The following is a 24,144-nucleotide window of genomic DNA, read 5'->3' as shown; positions in this document are numbered from 1 at the left end:
ACACCAAAACACCAGGTGGTGCTCGGTTTCTTTGTACTTCTGTGCAGCCGAGTGGATCGGGTGTGACGCCGGCAGAACGGTCGACAGGCGCTTCAGAGAGATTCAGACGAAGTCGAGTGTCCCCGAGACAAGACAGTGTCGGCAGAGTGGGTGGCACAGTGTGCGCAGGACGCCTCTGAGATGCGTATGTATGTATGTATGTACCATCCTCTCTACTCCCCACCACCATCAAGCGCTCGCCACAGCTGGTGGATGGACCATTGATACGAAGTATGGATACGATAAGACGCGAGTGGAAGAACACACACTTCTTGTTGAGACCAATGCCCTGAGTATGAGACTAACAGCTCAACGGCCTGCCCTTGATGATTGCCGCAGGCGGATGGAGAGAGGGGATAACGGTTGGACCCTTGAGATGGGCATCGGAGAGTCGTTGCTAAGCAGATGCTTCCATTTGCAGTGTCTGACTGAGAACAAGGGCTGGACGAGAGGAACTTGGGTGAGTTTACAGTTTCTTTCACAGTTCTTTTAGATGAATTCCAACGCTAAGAGTTTGAGCTTGAGGCAAATGGATGCCAACAGGGCAGGAACGGCCTTTTTACTAAAGTACCGACAAAGACACAAATACCGGCTTCCCCGTTCGACCTGGCATGAGCGCATATCTTGGCGCCACAGAAGCCGACCACATGGACGCGACGTTTTGTCGAGGGCAGCGTGCCTGGGATCGTTCCTTTGCATATACGCAGTATCTGTGACAATGCGAGTCTTATGTTGTAGTTGTGTCGTCTTTTCGCCCTCCTCTATAGATGGGATTCATTTTGGCGCAGACAGAATACAAGTATGGAGTCAGTGTTGAAGCGTGGACACTCTCTCTGTATCCGAATGCGTACGGTTGTTGCCACTGTTACTCTTCCTCGTGCTGCCTTTGCCCAGTAACAGACCAACTTAAAAATGTCAAATCTCGTGGCCTTTGTGCGATTGGTTTACAGCTTTCTTTCTCTATCCGTATCAATGAGTGACAGTTACGACGATGGATGCTCAAAACGGCAAGAGGCGCCATGCGGCTGACGAACTATGCCCAGTCCCAGCACGGCCCTTGGGGAAAGAGCGCTGGAACGAGGCCAGGCCCAGCTAAGCTTCCAGGGCCTGGCTCAGGTCTGCTAAACCAGAAGCCGCTCGTTTGGGAAGGTGCTGCCCCGTATCACTGTCAGCCTTTCGATGCCACTGAGCAAACCGCCAATCAAACAGCACTGGCTGTTGCTCCTCCTTTTGCAGGGACGGAGCTCCACCTGCCAACAACGACACAAAGCCAGAAACACACAGAAACACTGGTTGCGCACACGTTCACACGTTCACACCGGCACACCGACTCACCGACCCACCGACGCCCTTCTGGCCACCCGGTACACTTTTAACCGCCCCCTATCTGGTTTTCTTAAACGTCTCTCTGCATTCCTTGGTCCCTTCGCATCTGCAGGGGCCGCCTGTGCGACATGTACCACCTGGCCAAGGGCCTCTATATGCTGGCCACGAGCAAAGAAGGTGAGTATCTTCAGCGATGATCGGAGTAGAAGTCTACTGATTTCAGTCTTCCCCCGCTCACGCAGGCAGAGTACTCGGTCATTCTCCTCGGCTTGGACAATGCCGGCAAGACCACCTTCCACGAGCAGGTCAAGGCCCTCTTCTCGCCCGACCAGCCGGCCGCGCCGCCCAAGCTGCAGACCGTGCCCACTGTCGGCCAGAATGTGTCGACCATTACGCTGCCGGACATGTACATGAAGCTCTGGGACGTCGGCGGCCAGCTCAGCCTGCGCAAGCTGTGGCAGAGCTACTACCAGAGCTGCCACGCCATTGTCTTTATCATCGATAGCACCGACATTGGCGACGGCCTGCTGGACGACGGCGTAGCGGTGTCCACCGCATCGACGGGCGCAGCAGCAGGAGCAGCATCGCCCTCCTCGTCGACGGTACCCGCCTCCGCCTCCGCCTCCGCGTCGTCGTCGTCGTCGTCGTCGGCGGCGTTGGCGGCGACGGCCGCGACCGTCCCTCTCGGCGAGGCTACGCGCCTCGACGAGTGCCGTGCCGTGCTCGAAGACGTGCTGCAGCATTCGGACACCGAGGGCGTGCCCCTGCTCATTCTCGCCAACAAGCAAGACCGCGAAGACTGCGTGGAGGTTGTGCGCATCAAGGAGGGGCTGGTGAAGAAGGTCTTTGAGGGCGAAAAGGCGTCGAGCATCCGCGACTCGCGCGTGCTGCCCGTGTCGGCCCTGACCGGCACCGGCGTGCGGGAAGCCGTCGAGTGGCTGCGGTCGCGCGTCAAGTGGAACAAAGAATCCAGGCCGCCCGTGATGCGGTAGACGCTTGTATCACGTTTGCCCTTTTCCTCCGTCCCGCCCCTGTGTTCCTCTCTGCCCAGCCGTCTTTCCTCTGTACCAGCGCCTTTGCTATTCTCTCTATTCTCTCTGTACATAAGACTTTTCCCCCGTATTATATCCCGCTTCACATACTGGAGCATTACGTCGATTATGACTAGAATGCTTGGTTCTATTCTTTTGGATCTTTGTCCTTGGACTCCGTTGTATTCTATGCCTTTGCGCCAAGTGCTATATTGTACAGGGTATCATCACGTCGTGGTTGTATATGGTGCCTTGCCTCTCCAAGACAAGTCTCATGCCGCCTCTGCTCGCGTCCGCCAGGTCACAACACCATTACCGCTCGTTCTCGGCCGACAGCTCGGCTATCAGCCCGCCCTTGTCTCGCCGCTTGGCATCGCCCGCCAGTGCCTTGTCCACAATCGTGGAGAACTCCCTCGCCTTTTGCAGCGCCACCTGTGTCAACTTGAGCAGCGACACCGCCTCCACAGGTGTGCCCCCCAGCTTGGCAATCTGGCAGATCTCGCCGTGCCGGTTCAGGCTGATCGTGCAGCTGCCCACCCGCGTCTGCTCTTCGAGGAGCGTGCCGTCTAGCAGCGCCACCTCGGCCTCCTCTCCAAAGTAGCTAAACGTCACACAGAACGGCGAGTGCAGCCAGCTCAGGGGCACCGGCTCGCGCTCTGCCGGTGTGTACACCGTCAGCACGCCGCTTTCCATGCTCGTCTCGGGCTTGCGGAAGTGCCGCAGCGCCGCCACGACTGCCAGGCACGACGCATCCACCAGGTTGCCGTCGTGCGACAGCACGTGCACGTCCACACGCACGGACCAGCACTTTTGCCCGGCGGACAGGCACAGCGACTCGGTGTCCAGGGCGCCGGACCGCCGCAGCGTCTTCTCGAGGACCCGGGACAGCAGCACCTCGGTCTCGCTGGGCCGACCAGCCTCAAACGCGGGCGAGGCCATGGGGCTGAGTTCGGTGACAATGTTGAAGATGCCGTCAAACGGCCGGTCAGAGTACGGGACGGTCACTTCGGCGGTAGCTTTCGCAAAGATTCTGGAGAGTCAAAGACTTTAGTAGGTGCACGTTCTGTGTCCCCCTTCCCTCCCACCCCTTCCAACGGCACCCACCTTGTGTTGCCCAGCCGCACGTCGGCGACGCCGTATTCTTCGCCGAGACTCAAGCTGATGGGGCGGTAGTCCTCGAAACCGCGGCCGTCGAGGCGCAGGCCGTCCTGTAGCGCCTGGCCGACAAATGCCTTCTCATTGAGAGACGGCTCGAGATCGTGCGGCATCGCAATTGGCTTGTTGCGCGAGGTGGAAAGGGATTTGCTAGTATGGGGTGCTCGTTGTCGACTGGAAACGTGCTGCAAAATTTCGCTGTCGTTGGTTCCGTCGTAGTTGATAAGCTAACAAACAGTGAGAGTGCACTGACAACCGGCCTGAAATACAGGCGGCGACGGGCAGAATTACTTTTTCTGCCAAAGGCGGTGAAGATTTACAGCACAACGGCCAGCCGCGACGTGCTATTGCGAGCCGTGCGCTTCACATCAACTCAACCAACCTACGTTAATTTTGCGTCTTTCTCTGCACAGGAGCACCATCCATTGCATACCCGACGACTGCCACGATGACGACCGCCCACAGACCGACATTTGACCCGGTACGCCGACCTCCATATATACAGCAAACAACCAACACATCTCGCTAACTCTGTTTAGGCTCGCGGCAAGGAGGCCCCCAAAGGCCCTGCCTACCACCAGCGTCTGCTGCCAGCGCACACGCAGCTCAAGTACCGGTATGTTCCTTCACATGGTCCTTTGGCTCTGTCGACGGTGCCTCCAGCTGCTAACCCAACTTCTCTTGCAACAGCAAAGCTGGCCAGGGGGGCTCCGCCGACTCCCAGGTGCGCGACCTGCAGGCCGAGCTGCTCGCAGCCGAGGCTGCCCACTATGCCAAGCTCCGCGGCGGCCCTGCTCCGTCGGCGTCCGACGACGATGCGGCATCCATTGCTGCGAAGCGGCGACTGATTACCGAAGGCACAGACGAAGCCGAGGCGAAGCGAAGGCGAATCCTCGAAGAGACACGCGACATTGACGCCGATGACGATTCAGACTCGGACGACTCGGACAAGGATGGCGACAACAAGGATGACGATGGCGACGATGATGAGGAGGAGGAGGAGGAGGACGACGACGACGACGACGACAGTGACGAGGAGAGCGACGACGAAGACGAGACGGCGGCGCTGCAGCGCGAGCTGGAAAAGATCAAGCGCGAGCGGGCCGAAAAGCGGGAACGAGAGGTACGATGGGCGGCTCTGAGCAATGCTGTCTTGGTGATGCATCCCTTGCTAACAATCTCCAGGAACGCGAGAGAGAGGCGGCCGAGGCCGAAGAGCGTGAGCGCGACATTGCTCGGGGCAATCCGCTGCTGAACAAGCCGGATTTCACAATCAAGCGGCGCTGGGACGACGACGTCGTGTTCAAGAACCAGGCCCGCGGCACCGACGACAAGGGCAAGCAAAAGGAGTTTATCAATGTGCGTGTCCAGCTGGAGGAGCTTCTCTTTCTTTTCTGCACTCGCGCAAGTGTGCCGCTAACACAACGATTTCTAAACAGGATCTCCTCCGCTCCGACTTTCACAAGCGTTTCATGAACAAATATGTTCGATGAATCGTGAACACAACCGTCGTGTCAAGGGCCATGGGCGTTATCACTGGATGGGATGCTTGGTTTCTCATGCTTTTTAGTCGTTGTCTCTTATTCTCCAGCCGTCTGTACATTGTCATTTCGTCGGTTTCATTTCTCGTGACTTCTCATACCCCATCTATTATCTCTTACAGCAAATCACAGCTGCCTGTTCGGCTTCTCCTCCTCTTGCCGTTGCAACGCCGTATCCTTCATTTTGTCATCACACGGCATACACTGGCGCTTCCAATGGCCTTGCCAAGAACTGCCGAAGGCGTCTGACACGCCGCGTATCCCCCAAAACCAGGAAAGGCAGGCCGCTTGCGCCGTGGGGGAGGCGTGCCGCGGCCCGCGAGTACATGTCACTGCCTACTTTGTAAAAGGGAGGTGTGTGGCAGCTGCACTCGATACGGCGCGAGCACTTTAGAAGCGAAAGCCAAAGTCTCCAAACGCCCAGGCCGTGGACACAAATGCCGGCAGACGGTGCAGAGATGGGCAGACTAGCAGACAAGGCACAGGCCATGATCCGGGGAGCTAGCATATACGTATATACATCTTTCGAACGTCTGTAGTGCCGGGACATCGATTGACGTTGTGCATTTATAGAAACCACAAGCCAGGCGAAAAACATATGTTCAAGCATTGCTCAGCAAAGCTGAACCTGCGCGCTGTCCACGGTACAGGAAACAAACGACACCAACAAAACAAAGGTGGTCGCCCGTAGATGACCGGCTAAAACGGAACGAGCGTTACTTCGACTTGCAAGTGCTGTTCTTCTTTCGAATGCCTCTTCTAGCCCAACCACTGCGTCTTTTCTCTCCGTTTGCATCATGCAACATCAGAAAAGACTGGCTGCAAGTGCCGCAGTCGGAGGGCATGAATACGGCCGCCACCCAATCACGAGTCTTGCAACCACGGCGCCCGTGGTCCTCGTCCCGCATAGAGCGGGATCAAAGGAGGGTAACATCGACACATCGAAACGTCGAGGCATCGAGACTGACAGAGCATGGAGTGCCGATATTCAGAAAGGACAAGGTCGAGCTGTCACATCGTGCGCGCAAGGAGTACCGCCAGCCAAAATTATGGCAAATAAAGAGCGTGGAAGCAAGAAAGAACACAGTATAAGCAACGGGCACTCTGTGATGTTGGAAATCGATGCCCTGGGCAAAGCGACGGGTCGATTTTTGAGAATGTTCGATGGCCAACGTTGCAGTGCTTTGGACTGGTTCACAGCGCACTTGCATGCCCGAATTTACCGCTCAGCCGCTGTGGGGGACGGTGAACGACCAGTTCTTGCCTGCTTCGACCAAGTGCCGATCCCAGACGGGAATGCTGTCAGGTGACGGGGCGATTCGCGACATTTGTGGTCTTGATGATTGGCTCTTGCCTGCTGGATGGTCGCTCCTGTTCAGAAAAGACACAAAACGAGACGACAGGACTTCACGAGGAAGTTGCGACTCGTTGCTTCCCCTTTCATGGCCTATTGTGTCCGGGTGTTTTCTGTGGGTCTTTACCCGTCATACTTAATTCTGCCGGAGAATTTGTTCTTTAATGCAATACTTTCTCCATCCTGCGTCATTTTGACAAGGCGTCTAGCTGCTCCAAAATGCTTAAATCAGCGTAGGAACAGAGGTTTGGTCGCACGGCGCATCTAGCACGAATCACGCAGCAACGGAGCCTGGGCCAGTTGCGGAGATCGTACGTCGTTGGGCAGGAGCAAGCCGCGCGCCGGTGTCTTGCTCGGGGCCTTCTTGTTTAGGCAGTTGTCCATGCGCTGGAGATCGTTTGCGACGGCGGAGGCAGGTGCGGATGCAGCAACCGGCGCTGCTGGTGAACACACAATCGCAATACTACTTACTAGGGGCGGATTTTCTGTCGTCGCGCGCCTCTTTGATCGCTCTTTCCCACCTTCTCTTTCTTTCTGGTTCGTGCTTGCCGTTATTTCTCTCGCATTTTCCTCCTTCCCTGTCCATTGTCTCTTCCTTCCACGTTCCCAAGTCGACTGCTCTCTTGCTAGCACTGTTTCCTTTTACAGCGACAGCTGCCTCGTCAATCCGCACTCGTCTCTTGTCTCTTGCCATTTACATGGCGGCAGCGCTTTTGCGACACCGGAAAGAGCAGGCGCACTGAACCTCCCAGCGACCTCGGTGGGCACATGCCGCTGCGTCGTTCCTTCCCATCCATTTGCCATACCACTTTTCGAGGCAACCAAAATCCCCAGAATAAAATCCCCAGAATAAAACCCAGGACTCGTCCTGAATCGCGCCTCTCCGCACCTCTCAGCAAACAGTTCCAGACTTCGGCCTTTGTTTCGCATAAGCGCCGCTCCGAGCCATATCAAAACACCATTGAGGGCACTCACCACCGCCTGGCTTCCTATTCGTTGCATTTACCGCTTGACCGGCCGACTTTGCTTCGCCTTTCGCCGAGGCGTAGCACATCCTTCCAGCATTTTGCCGCATGGCCGATCTTCCCGACGGGTCGCCGACCACGTTGGCCGCACAGTCTACTCCGCGCATCAAGCGTAATACGGTTCGTTTGATTCCCCGGTCCTGGCCCCCCGGCTCGGCTCCCTCGTGTGTGTTGTGCTGCTTGCATTCTGTGGTGGCTGGCCCCATCTGCCCTAATCCCTAATGCAATGCTCTGTGCGGCTCCTTTAATATACGAACGGGGCCAGGCCTCTTCACTTTGCACGAATGGTCTGCATCCGCGCCGCAGCGGGGAACGTTCCGAGAATATTTTTAAAAGGCTGACAACTCTATTTTGTCGTTGAAATAGGCTTGCGTTAATTGCAGAGACAGTAGTATGACGTCCCCTTCTTGGCCTCCAAAAAGCCCCCATTATCCCCGCAAGAGGCGTTCGTCTCCTTCACGCGAGACGTCCGCCATTGCACTTAAACATCGGCACCGATTCGCTTTCAGCCCCTGTCTCGGCAGACCGCCGGCGCCCTATCGCGGACTGGGCCTGACTCGCTCCATGGCATCGGCTTCCGTCTCGGCCGCCACTTGCATTATCCCAACACTCGTCTTATTCTCGTCTGCATAACTCTTTCGTCCATTCTGGCCTTTTTGGCCTTTCCTCGGCCTTGACTTCACATGCCCTTGGATTGCTTCGTGTGGGCGTTTTTGTATTTTTTTTCTTTGGTATGTCGACTAACAAACTACACAGAGGTGAAATGCAACGCCAACCTGGATCCCAACTTGCCATGCATGCGATGCTCCAAGCTGCAGCTCCAGTGTGTTGTCGACAAGAGTCACAAGAGAGTCAGTCGCAGAAGGTGAGCAAACCATGTTTTTGTTTCGTATTTTTACCTGCCTTCTGCATCCACAACGTCGTCGGCCTTCACTTTGCGACCTCGGAAATACAAAATAGGCTTGCCTTTAGAGGCCCACGTCACGGACGATTCCCGTCTTGTGTCCACAAGCCAGGACGGGAAGCCCAGAGGGAATATTCGACTAACGTCGCATCTCAGTAAACTGGAAGAGCTCCAGCAGGAGGTGCGAAGCATCAAGGAAGCCGTTGGCAAGTCCAACGTGCCATCACCTGTTTTCACCCGTACGCTGCCACCAATCAACTCGAGAGATGGCCTACTCTCCCACACTCTGCCTCCGATGCGTCCCTTTGATGCGCCGGTCATGCTTCCTCCGGTCCTGACCCCGTCCGTGACAACAACGCCGACGCCCAAGACCGTTCTCTCTTCTCTCGGTGGCAGGACCGCCGAGCCCCGGGCTCTCAAGTCACGCGCCTTCTCCGGAGAAGATATCAGCCATTACTTTGACAAGTACGTCCGATCCAATTTCTGTCTATTATGCTAGAGACATTTCTTTATCCAAAATCTAACGTACTTTAGGTACTTTGAATACTTCCATCCGCATTTCCCAATCATCCGGACCCGCGACCCCGACAAGATTTATGAATCGGCACCGATACTCTTCTGGACGATCATGGTCATATCCGCTCGGCGCTTCGCGAAAGATGACAGTGTCTTACCATTCCTGACCGAATCGCTGCCGTCCGAAGTGTGGGGTGCCATGGGCAACCCGCCCCTGCCGCTGGGCATGATCAACGCGCTGCTTCTGCTGTGCGCCTGGCCTTTCACGACGATCCGTTTCTTGCGCGATCCGTCCACCATCTTCTCTTCCATCGCCATGAGCTCTTGCTTCATGATTGGTCTGCACACTGGACGCGGCGAGCACCCGGAACTTGCGAACCCCAACTTTCAGATTCGCAACACAGACGAGGAGGCAACGTTCACCTGGGCGGGATTTAACATCATCTCGCAGAGGTTCGTTGACGGCTGCCACTACTTATAATTACATCGGCCTCGGGGATTTTACTAACTATTGCCTTACAGGGTCTCCTCGTACACCGGGTCTCCATCTACGGGGCAGTTCTTCAACAAGACAATCGAAAATATACTCGACCGGTCCTCGCCCGTTCCTGTCCCAATCAACTTCATCATCCTTTTGGAGTGCGCACGATTTTCGAATCGCGTGAGCAAGACAACGTGCGCGAGTCTAGAGGAGAATCGAGGCATCTCTCACCACATCGTGGACATGTTTGAAGAAGAGTTTGACAAAGTTCAGAGACTTCTCTTCCCAGGAATTTCCGGTACGCTTTGTCCCCCTTTCCTCCCGACGGTATAACTTGTGGTCGTCTAACAATATATGTAGAGGTTGACTACTTCACGCTTCTATCCACCTTGCAAGATGTGCAAGCGTTTTATTTCATGCCGGTCGCGGGCTTCAGCTCCGAGATTTTCAAGCGCAATGTCTTGAAGGCCTACAGCACGTCCCAACTCGTCTTGCGCCAGGCACTGAAGCTGCAAGACGAAGTCGGATTCCTCTACTACGCGCCGCACTTTGTTTGCAGAACGCTCCTCGCGTCAGCGTGCATCACCCTCAACGTCCTGTTGTCACCGTACATTCAGGACATGCCCGTCCACGCCAAGGATGCTCTCATGCACGACGCCATTGTTGCAATCAAGACGTGTTCTGTGCACGACGGCGATCTCCCATCCCGGGCGTCCAAGATGATCGAGTCCTACTGGTCGGTCCATCACACAAAAGCTCCCATGGAAATCCCCATGAAGGATGTTTCGCAGTTTTCGAGCCGCCTTGGAACGAGCTTTGCATTTGACTACATTCGGCGCTGGAAGAGAGACATTGAAGCGTCCCGGTCCTCGGCCACCAATGTCAATGGGAAGAGACAGGCAACTGGAATTCCAGGTACGTTTATTACGCTACGCGGTCTTTGCACCAGCAGGAACATGCAATACGGATCAACTAACAATCATAGCTGCGTCCATCGACCTCTCCACGATCCAGCCCGAGAATGCACAGCTCATCGACTGGGATGCTTTCATGGACGACTTTGACTGGAGCTTCACTCCAGACTACTTCAACCCGGCATAGCCTTCGGCCAGTACCTTTTACGACTTAATTTTCGCCTTCTTTGATACCTTTTTGTGATTTTTGCGTCATGTTCTTTTATATATTTGGGATGTTTGGACATGGCGGTCGCGATCTCCGCCGAATAGCTACCAAAGCGATCATCTCGACCAATCCACGCTTCCTTTACTTGCAAGCTGCCTTGGAACAGGCGGCAACATGCCAAACCCACGTCGCATGAAGGAATATATGGTACCTGCTCCAGCCACGACAAGGCCGTTTCTGCAAAGCTGGGCATAGTCGTCCTCTCTAGCGGAGGCGGCGTTCGACTGCTGCAGCGGCCTACGGTGTACGAATCCTTGGTACAGCTTCGGCCTCTTATTTCGTGCGCGATGGTAAAGCCTCCCTATATTCTGGCAAAACAAGTATGCTTTCCTGAGACGGAAAGCGAATTTGTGTTGCCCTCCGGGAGGCGGGACTTTATTTTCGAATCCTACGGCAAACCACAGCAAGACAGCATCATTTCCGCTTGCCCGTTGGCTGAGATGCACTTGCATCGGGCTCGAGACGGTGGTTTCATTGTGCAGGGGCCGAAAATAATGCGCGACAAAAATGAGCCTTTTTGATATCTTTGGAGACTTCCAAATTGGATTTCGTTTGGTTTTTGTTGCGTACAATCTGCGAGACAAGGCTCGGGTGGTGAGCACCTCGAGAAAGAGAGAAAGAAGGAGTAAAAGGAGGGTGACAGTTGGAAGGTGTGGCATATGTCTTGTTTATATAATTTCCATCCGTCAATATGGAGGAGACACCATATATATTGAGGACGACTTGGATTTGTCCAAATGCCCATTTGGAAATAAGTTCACTCATGACCTACATCGCAATAGAATGAGAATGAAATAAAGGTACTGGTATTAATACTGCTTTTGGCTTCCTAAATTTGATACAACTAAAACCCAAAAGTTGGAGACCAAAAAGAAAACCAAAACACAAAAAGACGCGGCAAAGAGGTGTATTGCAAACATTGTATATAAAGAAAACATAAATAAAAAAAGATAGAAGCAAGAGAGTAGATTGTGGTAAATGAGAATAACCCAACAGCAAAGTGCAACGCCTTTCCAAAGCACTTAACAGGATGAGGTGAGCCAAGACGAGCCAAAATGGGGGTGAAAGGGGGAGAACAAACATCCAGAAAAATATACCAAACAGAAATATATAGGAGGTGTTCAAATCAAATGTAGATATCCAAATCCACGCCGTGTCATAAATTGCAAATCATAAGAAAAAAGAGAAAAAAAAAGTAAACAAGAAAATACAAAAAAGTAGGGAGATGACATGGAACTATATTTTATGATGGCACCGTGTCCAAGCCGCCGTTCTCCATGGTGGCGTACATGCCGTCGCCCATGCCAGAAAAGCTCCAGTCCAGCGTCATCGGGATGCTAAACAGATCCTGTGGCAGGAATTGGTTGCCGGCCATGCCATCTGCGATCATGGGCGGGGACTGCAGGTCACCCAGATCATGCGGTGGCGGCGGGGGCATGTCTGACGGAATGGACCCAAAGCCCGTAAGATCCGAAAAGGACATAAAGTCGATTTCGGCCATGATGCCGCCGTTCATGTCGGTAATGGTGGAACCGTCCATGCAGGGCGCGGATGTGGCGGCCATGGTGGCAAAGTCGCCCGACCAAGTGTTGGGGGGCATGCCGGGCGAGGGCGTGTTGCCGTGGCCGTGGCCGTTCGGGTTACCATTCAGGTTGCCGTTAGGGTTCCCGTTAGGGTTCCCGTTAGGGTTGGCATTGTGGTTGAAGTTGGGGTTCATGGAGCTGTTGGTGTACATGCTGGCAGCCACAGAGGCATTGTTCAAGTGGTGTAGGTTGTGTCGCTTGGAGCCAGCGTTCTTATGGCTGTTGACAATCTCGGCGGCGGTGTGCGCGGCGGCGGCGGCTTCGGCAGGCGTGGCGCTCGGCGTATTCTGGTAGGCTGTTGTGGCTGTGCTGCCCGACGACGTGGGCCGGGGCGTTTGGGAGGTCGTCGGCGCCAATGACTGGGACCGCGATGGCGGGCGAGACGAGGACGAGGAGGACACCTGACCGTGCTTGTTGCCGGCCTTGCCGGATCCAGACGAAGATGCGTTGCCACCGTTGGTGGCCGATGCTGCCATCGCCGACGACGCCGCCGACGATGACGATGACGCACCTGGTGCCGACTTGGCGGGCGCGGCCTCGTGGGCATCCAAGTTCTTGCGCTTGCGGCGGTTGGACTGCTCCTTCTCGGCCTTGTCGATCACGACCTTGGCGATGCGCTCAAACTCGCTGCACACCCCCAGCATGCGGTGCACGCCGCCGCTCTCGGCCTCCTGGCCGAGCATGGACAAGAAGGTGACGACAAGACTCATGAGACGCGTGTCGGACCGCGCGCGCGGATCGACGGGATTCTGGAGGGCATTGCCAAAGAGCGTGACGAGCGCGGACACGGAAAAGTACAGAATCAGCCAGACACACGAAAAGTCGCCCTGCGGAATGTACTTCAACAACGAAATGGAGGCGCGTGCCGAGGACACGCAGAGGGCGGCCGACGAATAGACGCGCGGGTTGAGGGGCTTGGCGTTGAGGCCCTGGATGGCGTAGTTGGACAGACGGCTCGTCCAGTAGCCGTGGTGGACGCACATGCGGTGGATGGTGGTGAGGCAGTTGTAATAGGTGAAATGCAGCATGACAATGTGGAGTATCAGGGGCGTGTGCGACGCTTTAATCTCGTGCTCCGGGCGGAAGTCAATGGGGATGCTATCCTTCCAGTCCTCCAGCTCCTGGTCGAGCTCGCCAATGGTGTTGAGCAGCTCGCCGACGGTCTGCTTGGTGGCCTTGGTCGAATACAGGCGCCGGTAGACCTTGCTCTCGATCAGGGCAAACTCGCACATGACACGGAACAGGTTCATCTTGCCCTTGCCGTCGCCCAGGGGGATGTTGCCAATGTTGTCGGCCGGATCGGCGTCGGGCAGTTCGACGTTCATGTCGTCGTCGTCCTGGGCGGGCGGGCGGCCCGAGCGCAGGCAGAGGTCCTTGTCGAGCATGTAGCCGATCCAGAAGACGCGCTTGCGCTGCTCAATCTCAATGGGGTTGAGGTTGAAGCCGGTGCCCTTCTTGTGCAGGCCAATGCTGTGCGACAGGCGGATGGCGGCGGCAATGAGCAAGAAGGTGGGCTGGGGGTTCGGGGTGCCCTGCATGAAAAGGGCCATGCCCAGCAGCGCCTGCACGCTGAGCAGGTCGGTGTTGCGCATGGCCAGCTCGGAGAAGACGGCCATGGCGTTCTTCAGATAGGCCCAGGCCTTGTCGTCCTCCTCCTGGGGCACGAGGTTGCTCATGACGCGCAGGCGGTGGGCAATGGCCAAGGCCACATTCAGCGACGCCCACCAGCCTGAGCCTTGGTAGGGATCTTTGGAGTACTGGCGCTCGACCAGGTGCATAAAGGTGGGCTGGTGGAAGAGCGGGAACATGCAGTTGAAGTTTTCAAAAAAGTCCTTGAGGAGCGAGAGCGCCTCGGGCTTGGCGGGCAGGGGCCGGAAGACGGGGCGTCGGAAGAGGTCGGAAAAGATCTCGGGCTTCCAGTTGGTCCACTTGTTGTCGTCCATAGTGACATTGGAGATCATCTGCTGGAAGGAGTTGTCGCCGGTGCGCTCGTTGATCCACTGCATGCCCTTGGGCGAGAAGATGGAGAAGCCGGAGGAGGAGCCGATGTAGCGTGTCTCGCCCTCGTGGTTAGTGACGAGCGAGCACATCATCTCGGACAGGGCTTCGACTTCTTCTTCTTCTTTGCGGCCGCCGTTCTTTTTGTCGGACGCGCTAGAAGACGACTTCTTGTTGCCGTTACCGGTGTTGTTGCTGCTGCTGCTGCTGCTGCTGCTCAAGCCGTTGTTGCTGCTGTTGTTGTTGCTGTGGCTGTGGTTGCCGCCACCGCTTTTCTCGCCGGACTTCTCGCCGGACTTCTCGCCGGACTTCTCGCCCCCTTTCTCGCCGCTCCTCTCACCGCTGCCACCGTTGTTGTCGTTGGCATTCCCGCTAGAGTCGCGTTCTTTTCCGGGTTCTGGCGAGGTGATGGAGCTGCGCGGCGTGGACTCGTTGCCGGATGTGGTCTGGGACGGCGATGACGGATTGGAGGCGGCCTGTGAGTCGCGGCGCGACTCGCGGAGCTTCTCAGACAGGCGTTTCTCGAGGGTGCCGAGATCGGTGGCGCCGTCGTCTTCGTCGAGCAGGCCGGAGAGGCGCAGCAGGCTCTCCATGCGGACGAGGCGGTTCTCGAGACCTTCAATATATTTGGCGCTGGAGGGGAGAGAGAGAAACAAAAAAGAAAGAGAAAAGAGGTCAAGTTAGCGAAATCGTCGAGATGCACAACAGCGTATATTCCACCCTCTCCCGCCGGATCCACTTACCCTTTCGGCGGACTGCGCTTCTTTTCCACTTGGGTGAAGATGCACTTCGTCTTGTAGTTGACGCAGTGGGTGCACGAAGGCATCTTGCCGTCGCACTTGATCTTCTTCTTGCGGCACATGTCACAGGCGCGGGCAATGCGTCGCCGCTTGGCCTCGTTGGCGTCGTCCATGTAGGCGTTGGGGTCGCTGCCAAACATGTGGGCGGCGGCCATGTCGGAGGGCATGTGGATGGGAGGCAGCCGGTCAAATGTGTTGCCGAAGAGCTGGGGCTGGCGGTTGAGCAGCGGCGGAGCGGAGATGGGCGGCAGAGACGGCAGCGGGAAGCCCTGGTCGGGGCTGCCCATGTGGTGGGATTGGTCCATGTGGGACGGGAAAAGGACTCGTCTCCCGCGGTTCAGGCTTCGAGAAGGAGCGGTGGTGTCAATCAACGCGTTGCCAGGTTACCAGGTCAGTTCACGGCCGGAAATGGGGAGCGTCGCAGAGAAGGGCTCGGCCGTCGTGGCGGGATGCGCGGATCGATCAGCGAGTGTGAGTACGCGCCTGTCGTCTTCGGTCAGAGACGGTCGTACGGGGAAGGCCGGAAATGCCCGCGTCGTCGAGGCCGTTCGTTAGCTGAAGACGATGGATTGATCTCTTGATCTGAACTCTTAATCTGTCGGTATTTGTCGGTGATATCGTATGTCGTGGGCAAAGGTCGGGGAGGCAAGCGAGGAATGGAAGGCAGTCAGATAGTGTCAGCACGTCATCATTGACAACGTGAGCGCCGCAGGTGGAGGGAATGGGGGATAGGCGGAAGCGAGATACCAAAAAGGAGAATGGGAACAAAATGAAGAAAAGGAGGCAAAAGACGATGTGTGTAGGAAGGTTCGTGAGAATCGAAACGAGCAGGGCGGGAAGGCATTGGCTACAACGGGAAAGTGCAACGTGCAACGCAAATGGGTGAAAGTCGCAGTAGCGACTGGCAAAACGATGAGACCAGTGCTGAGAGGCAGGCACAGAAACGCAAACAGAAGGTCGTCGCTTCCTGGTCGAGTTTTGGATTGGTTCCAGTTACAGCCAGTCCGCCGGGGGTTTAGCGGGTCACTCCCCCTCACGCATTCAGACAATGGCTCCACTTTCCTCTTGCTGCAAGTGTAAGACCGTAAAAACGGCAGGAACAATGAACAGTGCCAGCGTGCAAAGCGCACTTCCCGAATGCGCTAGCACGGGTGCAGTTCGAGGCACTGGTTTTCGGGCGAGTCAGGCAGGCAGTCTAATGCTACTCAAACCGTCTGAAGGGCAACGGTGCTACACCTTCTGAGCCTGTCTACCACGTCAGATACTACCATTTTACAAGTGCCGTTACAAATCCTGAAGCCAGACGCCTACTACCACGGGCCGTTTAACAGATTTACAAAGAGGGGGCACTGCTGTTGTGGTATTACTCCATCCATACCCAAAATGCGTACCCCGTAATTACCCTCGCGCCTTCCTTTTATTTTCTCCGTCTTGACCTTGTTGGTCCGTCTCCACTAACGGGGCAAGAGACTGCGTCCTGGCGTCACAGCACCTTCCGTCTGGTGTATCCCAGAGATACAAGCGGCAGTTTCCAAAGCACAGTTCCCGCAGGGCGATATCAGAAATCGAGGGCAAGAGCGACGCTGCGTCGGCCAAACAAAAGGGCCATTGGGGGAAGGGACGATTCGGAGATGGGGAAAGAGACACGCCGTTAGCGCGGCAGGTAGCGCAGAGCATGGCCCAGAACATGTCGCGACAGCAGTGGAGTAAGACCAAAAGGGAAAGGACCTGCCGATTCCCCGTTCCATCGTGGCGCAAAGCGCAACGCCGAGCATTCCGCGCGTTTGGGAACGGGGTTTGAAGATGGAGGACGGAGGGCAGAAGGCAAATGTGTGTGTCGACGAAATGCAATGTCGACTTGTGAGTTGTCGCATGTCATGGTCGCAGAGTTGACGTTCACACGGCGACCGACATTATCATCGGCGTGCGTCATCTTCAACGCAAACCTCATCTGGTCATTATCGCATGCTTCTCTCATCGCCCAGTTTCTGCTCTGTCCAGCAGAGTCCCTTGCCTTGCACCGGGCTGCCTCAAACTTGAGACTGTCAAAGTTGAGACGGATTCCCGGCGCGAAGTCTGTCGGGCTGTCTAGCGGACAGTCCCAACAATGAACCAAAGCCTCGGTTGCGTGTATGTCGTACAGAGTCGATACAACAACGGACAGAGATGAAAACAAGGAGACAGGAGGAAATGGGGATGCAACGGCGCGCCACACAGACAGGGGCGCCGAGTGCCAAGGGCTGACGGGTGAAGGAAGAAACGGTACGAAGCTGAGAATGTGGACTGTGACAGAACCCATACAAGGACTGTTTGTATTTTGCCGTCCGTGGCCATATGGTCGGCGGAACTCTCCGTCGCAGCAAAACAAGTATCTTACGACATACTTTGCAAGTTCTGCACTGGGTACGGCGCAAGCCCAAAGTAATACGCTCTATATGTATTAGATCAAATTACGGACGTCGTACGTCATATGACAGAGCTTTCTATATGGGATGCGCCCATACGTGTTTGTAATTCTATCATAACAAATTCCGAGGACGACTTGCAGGGTGAAAGTACATGGAGGCTGGGCCAAAGTGGAGGGGTGGTCTTGGGCGCCTTGGGGTGGGTTAACGTCTGATCGGGATGTGCCAGAGCCGGTCGGTCTGGACGGAGACTGGGAACATCACTTTGCGAAAGAGTGGAGATGAATCGAATGGAGTAAACGGACATTCGTACAAGGTGCCCTTCCAGACGGCGGGATTTGCCGTTTCTTTTCCGTTTTCGTTCTTTTTCTATAAAATACGGAATTAAAAGACGAAGTGATGTTCCGTTTTTGCTCTCTCTCACTACTGCAGGGCCCAATATGCTGGACGTCGTGCTGTGCATGCTTTTGTCGCCCCATGTTTCAGTTTGTTTCGTCGTAAAGCGACGAAAACGACGAAACGGTCGAGTGTTTCCTCGTTTGTCTCGTCTTTTATCCTCTCGCCAATCACCATCTCATCGCAAACAGGAGACGGGAGAAATCACGTCCTCTCGACGCAAGAACAATGATAGACAAAAGGAAACGAAAAAAAAGGCAGACACGGAGTACGCCGCAGTCGTCCAAGCGTAGTTGGACGTTGCCATGTTGCGAATTAGTGACGTTTCGAGGATCGGGCAGGAGGCGATCGGGATACGCCGCGTTTGTGAAAAAGAACAAAAGACTCACACAACAAATACTCGCTGAGCGTAAGATGCATCGGGGTTGCTCTGTCATGTTTTCTTGGTTCTGTCGTGTCGGTCTGGTGTTTTTGCGTTAAATTATTATTTATTTATTTTTATTTTTTTTCAGTCTCGCCCAGTCTACTTTTCTGAGTTGCTGCTTCTTCATGTTTCAGGACTGTCTCACAACAAACCGATGCAAGGACCCGACCACAGCGCACTGCGACCCTTTCCCCTACCTCACAATCGTCCCCCTTCTGCTCACGGCGGCGGGCGACTCGGAAGAGCTTGGTACAGCCAAGGTGCAAACTGTTTCCAAAAAAGGGGAATGGAAGAAGTCTCGACGGTATGCAAAATATGGTATGAATCACTGGCTACGACGTACCAATGCTCGCCGATCACGCGTAATTTGAGTTACCAACTCCCTGCGACCCAAAAATAAAACAGGCAAGTTATCAACAATGTCATGATGACAACATTTGTTGCAAACTGTCCATACTATTGCTCTTCCCACTGCCTTCCCTGTCTTGTGTCTTTCGTACTGTCTGCAGTTTGTCCGACATTTGGAATTGCCAGGGTGCATGGGCAGCAGTTGGTCGATGCGAGGGGCGACACGTGGGACGAAATTCACGAGATGGCCAACCCTTGCTACCCACAGGGCTGACTCTGCTTTCATTCGAATTATTCCTTGGTTCTTGTCGACGTTACACGTCTACGGTAGGCGAAAGAAAGAGAATCTAAAACGCACCAGGCATCGGCGGACCTCATGTTGAGATGTGAACCCTTCATGGTAACTTGCCCGAGTCTATGCACCTCACTAAGTCTGTAGGGGACCGCCTTTCTAAGATTTGAATCAGGACAATTAAAAGCAAACCGAAAGAACGGTTCATTCTTTGGAATAGCTGGCTTTTTGACAAGAAAATGGAATACCGCTGAGCTATGTATAAAAAAGGTACCTCTATAGTCATTATGGTTGTCTAGGGAGGCAAAGAAGCAGAACACGACCGACAATAAGAAAAGAATTGAAAACAGGGCCGGAGGCCAGTTTGGATATATCAAAAAAGACGAAAACGGGATAAAATATCAAAAAGGCAAACGTGTGAGTGAGCGAGTGTCGAGAAAGCGTGGCATGCTGAACAGGAAGCCTCGTGACTTAAAGGCGCCGGCAAGTCTATGCCACAATATAAAATAAAATAAAAACATGGAAAATATGAGAAGTGGGAAATTCAAACGCCAAGCCATGCTTTATACTGTAGATATTGTAGTTTTTGTAGATGTTGAGGATAGTTGGTAGGTCTTCGATTTGCCGCGGAGGTTAGAGAATGAGAACCAAGGCGCGAAAGAGGAATCGGTTTTAGACATTATATGCGAGAAGACGAGAACTGGCTGTGGGCCACGCCCTCGACTCATCAGAAAATATCTTCCGTGAAGCGCGATCCAGAGCCTCGGGAGTCGTCTTGCGAGGCCAGCGACCGACCGATGGGGTCGATGCCCGGCGGCGGTGTGAGATTCCGAATCGAGGCAGTGTCGTCGTGTATGGACGAATCGTGTCGTGATATTGGCACCCGCATGGCAACCGCCTTGCCAGGACCAGGCTGAACGATGGGCACACCACTCTCGGGCCGCATGGGAGAACCGACCGCATACCGAGACACGGGCGTCGTGGCAGGTCCACCAGCACCGCCAAAGAAACCCTGCGAGTCCCGATACAATGACGGGTTGACACTCATCAAACTCTCGCGCGGATCAGCGTAGCCATCGCCCCCGTGATACAAGACGGACGGCAGCTTCCTGCCGGAGACGCGGTAGAAACCACGGTTGGCATCACCACCACTGGCCGCACTGCCTGCACCACCGCCCGTACTGCTGCTCACATCAGACGTGAATGTGTGTCCGCCCGTCGTGCCGCGAGACAGACGTTCCTGGCCCGAGGCCAGTGCAGCGGCAAACGGCATCAGAAAGCCCGTCCGGGTCTCCGACATACCTCCGGCGGGACCGCTGGTCGGACCTCCACTGCTGGGGCCACTGACTGGACCACTGCCTCCTCCGTCCCCACCACCACCGCTAGCACCACCTGTGCCGCCCGCCATGATACCGCGGGTGGCGCCGCCTGCCGCCATGGCAGTAAGCATATCGTCGCCGTCGTCCAAGAGCTTGTGGCCATTGGCGTCTCTCCTCTTCTTCCACTTGAGCAGGTACAGGGCCACGACGAGCAGCAATGCAATGCCAGCCAAGCCGCCAATGACACTACCGACCAGAACGCTGGTGGGTGGGCCAGGGGGGTTGCCGTCGTTGGATGACGAGGACGCAGCCGTAGGTGTCGTGCCTGCAGGGGCGCCGCCTGCGCCACCAGCACCGTCAGTAGCAGTGGCTTCTTCTGTCGCCGAGGAGGACGACCGGGAAACGACGATGAGCGAACTCGACAGGGTAGACGAAGTAAAGAGGCGAGTGGAAGACGTTGAGGTGCGGGTTGTGTTGGAGAAAAGGGTGCGCTGCAAAGAGCTGTTTGTGTATGCATGGGTGTGGGTGCTATTGTGCGCGGCAGGCAGGAGGGTAGTCGAAGGGCCCGTGGTCAGAGGAATGGCGATGGGTGTGGAAGTTGTGGTGCCGTTGGTGAACGGCTCGGTAGCGCCGGTGTTGGCCGATGCAGGCACTGCCGTTGTCGAGGCCGTCCCAGCTGGGGCGGTTCTTGAGCTGTCAATCGTCTCCGGAGTACCAGTCGCACCAGTCGCACCAGATGCGCTTGTAGCCACGTTGGCTGACGTGCTTGTCTGAGTGGATGTGGTGTCACTCGAGGACGAAGCAGCAGGCAATGCGGCACCAGTTGACTGTGTGGACTGTGTGGGTGCTGCAGCCGTTTCAGACGAACCCGTGGCATCCGACGAACCCGTGTCCGCTGTCGTTTTTGTCGAAGTAGTTGGCGACAAAGACATTGACGAGCTCGAGGAGCTTGATGGTTCAGCTGCGGGGACCACACTTCCTGCTGCAGATTGTACAGACGGCTGCGTCACTGTTGCTGTTCCTTTGGCAGCTGGTGTACCTGCCGCAGGCGTGTGGACGGCACCGTCGGGCGTATTGGTAGCCCCAGCGACTGTTGGTGAGTAGAGAGTATGCAAAGTGACAACGGAGCCATTTCCGTCAATGACCTGGACAACAGAGATGGTCTGGACGACTTCGGTAACGGACGGTCCGGCGTCGGCGGCTTTTTGTCTGCGACGAAGCTCAACAGCCTCGGCTACCTGAGCGCCACCATCATGGTCGTTTCCCCGGTGCTGCCCCTTCTTGCCTCGTGACGAAGGCAGATCGTGGCTGTGGCGGTGGGTCTGGGGATGGTTGTTCTCGTGGAACTCGTTGTGGTCATGCCGGTGGTGGTGGTGGTGCTGGTGGTGCTGTTGTTGGTGCGTCTCGTGGTCAGCAGCACCAGTTGAAGGGGAAGATGCTCCGGTGTCTGGTGCCGGGGAGGAAGCGGCGGCGGCGGCGACAGTCGAGGCTTTACGAGATGACGCCTGAGACAGCGAGAATTTGCGGGCGTGAGGCGTCATCGTAAGGGGGCGGAGCAGGCAAGATGAGGGCCTAGCGTCCGTATTTTGATATATTGCGTGTTGAAAAATGGCGACGAAAAAGAAAATACGACAACAGATACGATGTCGCGGTCGAGAAGAGGTGCGATAAGGAAATACAAAAGTGTGCCGTAAGACTGAACGAATGAAAAACGGACGAAAGCCGTATGTGTATAAGAGTTGTAAAATGAGTGTATGTTGGGTTGGCCGTTCCGGGGTTTCCCAAGAAAAGAAAAAAAGAAAAGAACGTAGATGGTTTCCCACGATTGGGAGGAGTCAAGATGTGTTTTGTTTGTACGTTTCGAAGATTGTATTTGAAATGGAGCGTCGAGTCCGTTGCCAATGCCAGAGAGGTGTGAAAGGTTAATTGAATCCTCGCAGAGGCCTCGGAAATTCCGAATCGAATATTCAATAATCAAAATCCCAAAAAGAGCGTGGATGCCACAAAAGACGGCAGAGAAAAGAGAACGTGGAAGAGCCTCGAGCGGCAAGTGTATTATTCAGAGAAGGTGATGAAGGTGATGGTGGTTCGGTCGGCACAGTCCATTCTCATGGTCGTTGTTTGTCGTCGACTTGCGAAGGATGATGTCGTCGCTGTCCAGTGCTCGCCTGGCTGTTGTCGCGAATGTCGGTTTGCTTAGATGTGAAGGATCGTCGCGCTCCTTCTATTCGGCGGTGGTGTCGTCTTCGTTCGTCGGCGTCCCTCTCCAGCTCCTCATCGTCAGAGGAGATGCCGCTCAATCTCGCTCATAGGGGGTGAGTTTCGTGAGGCTGGGGGGCGAAGGCGACGAGAGGGGAGGAGGAGGGAGAGAAGAGAGAGAGAGAGAGAGAGAGAGAGAGAGAGAGTAAGAGAGAGAGAGAGAGAGAGAGAGAGAGAGAGGTAAAGAGAGAGCGTACGAGAGAAGGGAAACAAAGATCGAGGAAACGAAAATCAGGACGAAAAGGGAAAAGAGGAAACGACAAACCGGAGAACAAAAGGGGAAGCAGCGAATGGGATGTCAGCCGCGGCAGAAGGACGCAGGCACACAGGCACAGACAGAGGCATGCACCGAAGAAAGTGGTGTGGGTGGTTGACTGGATGTGCAGGAAGGTGCAAACGGGCAAACGTAGGAAGGTGCTCTGGGAAACAAATCACAGTGGGTTTCCTTCAGGAACGAGCTCGCGTTTCTCAGAGCCAGTTAACTGCCTGAAAACATTTCAAAATACTTTCAATTCTCGAAAAATACGACATCATACTGCACTTTCTGCACCATTCTGCACTGTTCTGGAAACCCAACCACGGAGGCCCTGCCAGCCAAGGTTTATTTTTATTAATATTACGGGACTCTATGAGTGGGTCTCTGGTCCAAAAGGTGGGTCATTTCGAGAAGAAATAAGAGGAAAAATAGCAGGAGCGAACGAGGTCACTACTGCGTAGGACCGGGGACACCAAAAGGAAATTTGATGCTTGGGAGGACAGGGTCTGGTGTCGTATTGGGCCACAGTAAGAATGGGCCTAGCGTGGTGGGGAGGTTCTTGCCAACATGGGATGGATGCCAGGGGGAAGGAACAGCAGAAGGAAACAGTATCTTACGTGCTGCAGACCAGAAGAAGAGAAAATACAAAGGAAAGCACGAGGCAGCTTCCTCGAGACCGTTCCGTCTGATCTGTTGTCGCGAGGAAGGACCAAAGGAACGCGAAGACGGGAAGGAATGAAGGAATGCTCGCCAAGAAGGTACAGAATGCCGGCTCGTGGGAAAGCAAAGAATACCCATATTGGGCGGGGCAGGAGCGAGTGGCCTGGACGTCGGCTGGCGCACAAAATGCACGCAGCTAGGCATGGCGCATGGCGCTATTTACGACAAACACCAAAAAGAAAGATGCGACGGACAACGGTAAGTAATTACATATCAGCGGTGGCCCACGACAATGCGAGCACATGTACGAAGTACAACCGATGGGTACGACATACGCTCCGATGCCCCAGTCATTTGCGACCAAAATAGGGACCCTTTGTGCGCCATGCAGATGCAAACTGAGAAGACGCAATTACCTGCAAGCATTGCTCTCCACCAGGGCAGTGCGTCCTGGGCAACGCCACACTATCAAGCGAGATGGAGTGTGCCCAGCCAGTGTCCGTCCGGCGTACGACGTATCTAAGGTCTTTGTCTTTTCTCTGTTTGTTCTGGTGCGACGTTGGGTGGGTTGGTAGATAAGATGAGATGAGGGATGGGGCAGGACCATGACGGAGCTGAGCTCGCAAGCTGATCCGGCTGGTTGGACGACAGACAGCGAGACCGACGAGGCATTAACAGGGAGGACAAGAGGACAGAAATAGGAGTGTTCTGCTGTCAGTCACGCATGCGGTGGAACGGGAAATGCTGCACGACCATTTGCCACGAGGGACGAGAGACGGGAAGACGAGGGACTGGCAACAACCCGAAAACGGCCAACGGCCAGACAAACAAAAAACGAAACTGCAAAGGG

The 24,144-nt window shown here is 55.1% G+C and overlaps 6 protein-coding genes across 6 annotated transcripts; 3 read left to right on the top strand and 3 right to left on the bottom strand.

Annotated features, from left to right (window-relative positions):
- Window positions 1-1,493: 1,493 nt before the first annotated feature.
- Window positions 1,494-2,357, top strand: SPBR_06129 (uncharacterized protein; the record flags this gene model as incomplete). Its single annotated transcript, XM_040764391.1, has 2 exons — window positions 1,494-1,542; window positions 1,612-2,357. The coding sequence occupies 2 exons, from the start codon at window positions 1,494-1,496 to the stop codon at window positions 2,355-2,357; spliced, it is 795 nt and encodes a 264-aa protein (XP_040622415.1).
- A 351-nt stretch (window positions 2,358-2,708) lies between these two features.
- On the bottom strand, window positions 2,709-3,664 carry SPBR_06097 (exosome complex component RRP45; the record flags this gene model as incomplete). The annotated part of the gene is made up of 2 exons (XM_040764359.1): window positions 2,709-3,426; window positions 3,501-3,664. 2 exons carry the CDS (start codon window positions 3,662-3,664, stop codon window positions 2,709-2,711), a joined length of 882 nt encoding a protein of 293 aa, XP_040622414.1.
- Window positions 3,665-3,999: 335 nt separating this feature from the next.
- Window positions 4,000-5,044, top strand: SPBR_06061 (protein CWC15; the record flags this gene model as incomplete). The annotated part of the gene is made up of 5 exons (XM_040764323.1): window positions 4,000-4,032; window positions 4,091-4,167; window positions 4,242-4,674; window positions 4,737-4,910; window positions 4,991-5,044. 5 exons carry the CDS (start codon window positions 4,000-4,002, stop codon window positions 5,042-5,044), a joined length of 771 nt encoding a protein of 256 aa, XP_040622413.1.
- Window positions 5,045-8,670: 3,626 nt separating this feature from the next.
- On the top strand, window positions 8,671-10,473 carry SPBR_05776 (c6 zinc finger domain containing protein; the record flags this gene model as incomplete). Its single annotated transcript, XM_040764039.1, has 5 exons — window positions 8,671-8,840; window positions 8,910-9,344; window positions 9,414-9,670; window positions 9,769-10,287; window positions 10,358-10,473. 5 exons carry the CDS (start codon window positions 8,671-8,673, stop codon window positions 10,471-10,473), a joined length of 1,497 nt encoding a protein of 498 aa, XP_040622412.1.
- A 1,324-nt stretch (window positions 10,474-11,797) lies between these two features.
- On the bottom strand, window positions 11,798-15,240 carry SPBR_05546 (uncharacterized protein; the record flags this gene model as incomplete). Its single annotated transcript, XM_040763809.1, has 2 exons — window positions 11,798-14,768; window positions 14,879-15,240. 2 exons carry the CDS (start codon window positions 15,238-15,240, stop codon window positions 11,798-11,800), a joined length of 3,333 nt encoding a protein of 1,110 aa, XP_040622411.1.
- Window positions 15,241-19,527: 4,287 nt separating this feature from the next.
- SPBR_05692 (uncharacterized protein) lies at window positions 19,528-21,660 on the bottom strand (the record flags this gene model as incomplete). The annotated part of the gene is made up of 1 exon (XM_040763955.1): window positions 19,528-21,660. The coding sequence occupies one exon, from the start codon at window positions 21,658-21,660 to the stop codon at window positions 19,528-19,530; it is 2,133 nt and encodes a 710-aa protein (XP_040622410.1).
- Between the last annotated feature and the right edge of the window lie 2,484 nt (window positions 21,661-24,144).

Source organism: Sporothrix brasiliensis, assembly GCF_000820605.1.
Source record: "Sporothrix brasiliensis 5110 chromosome Unknown Cont15, whole genome shotgun sequence".
NCBI classification, from domain to species: Eukaryota; Fungi; Ascomycota; class Sordariomycetes; order Ophiostomatales; family Ophiostomataceae; genus Sporothrix; species Sporothrix brasiliensis.
This window is presented reverse-complemented; position numbering and strand designations above follow the sequence as displayed.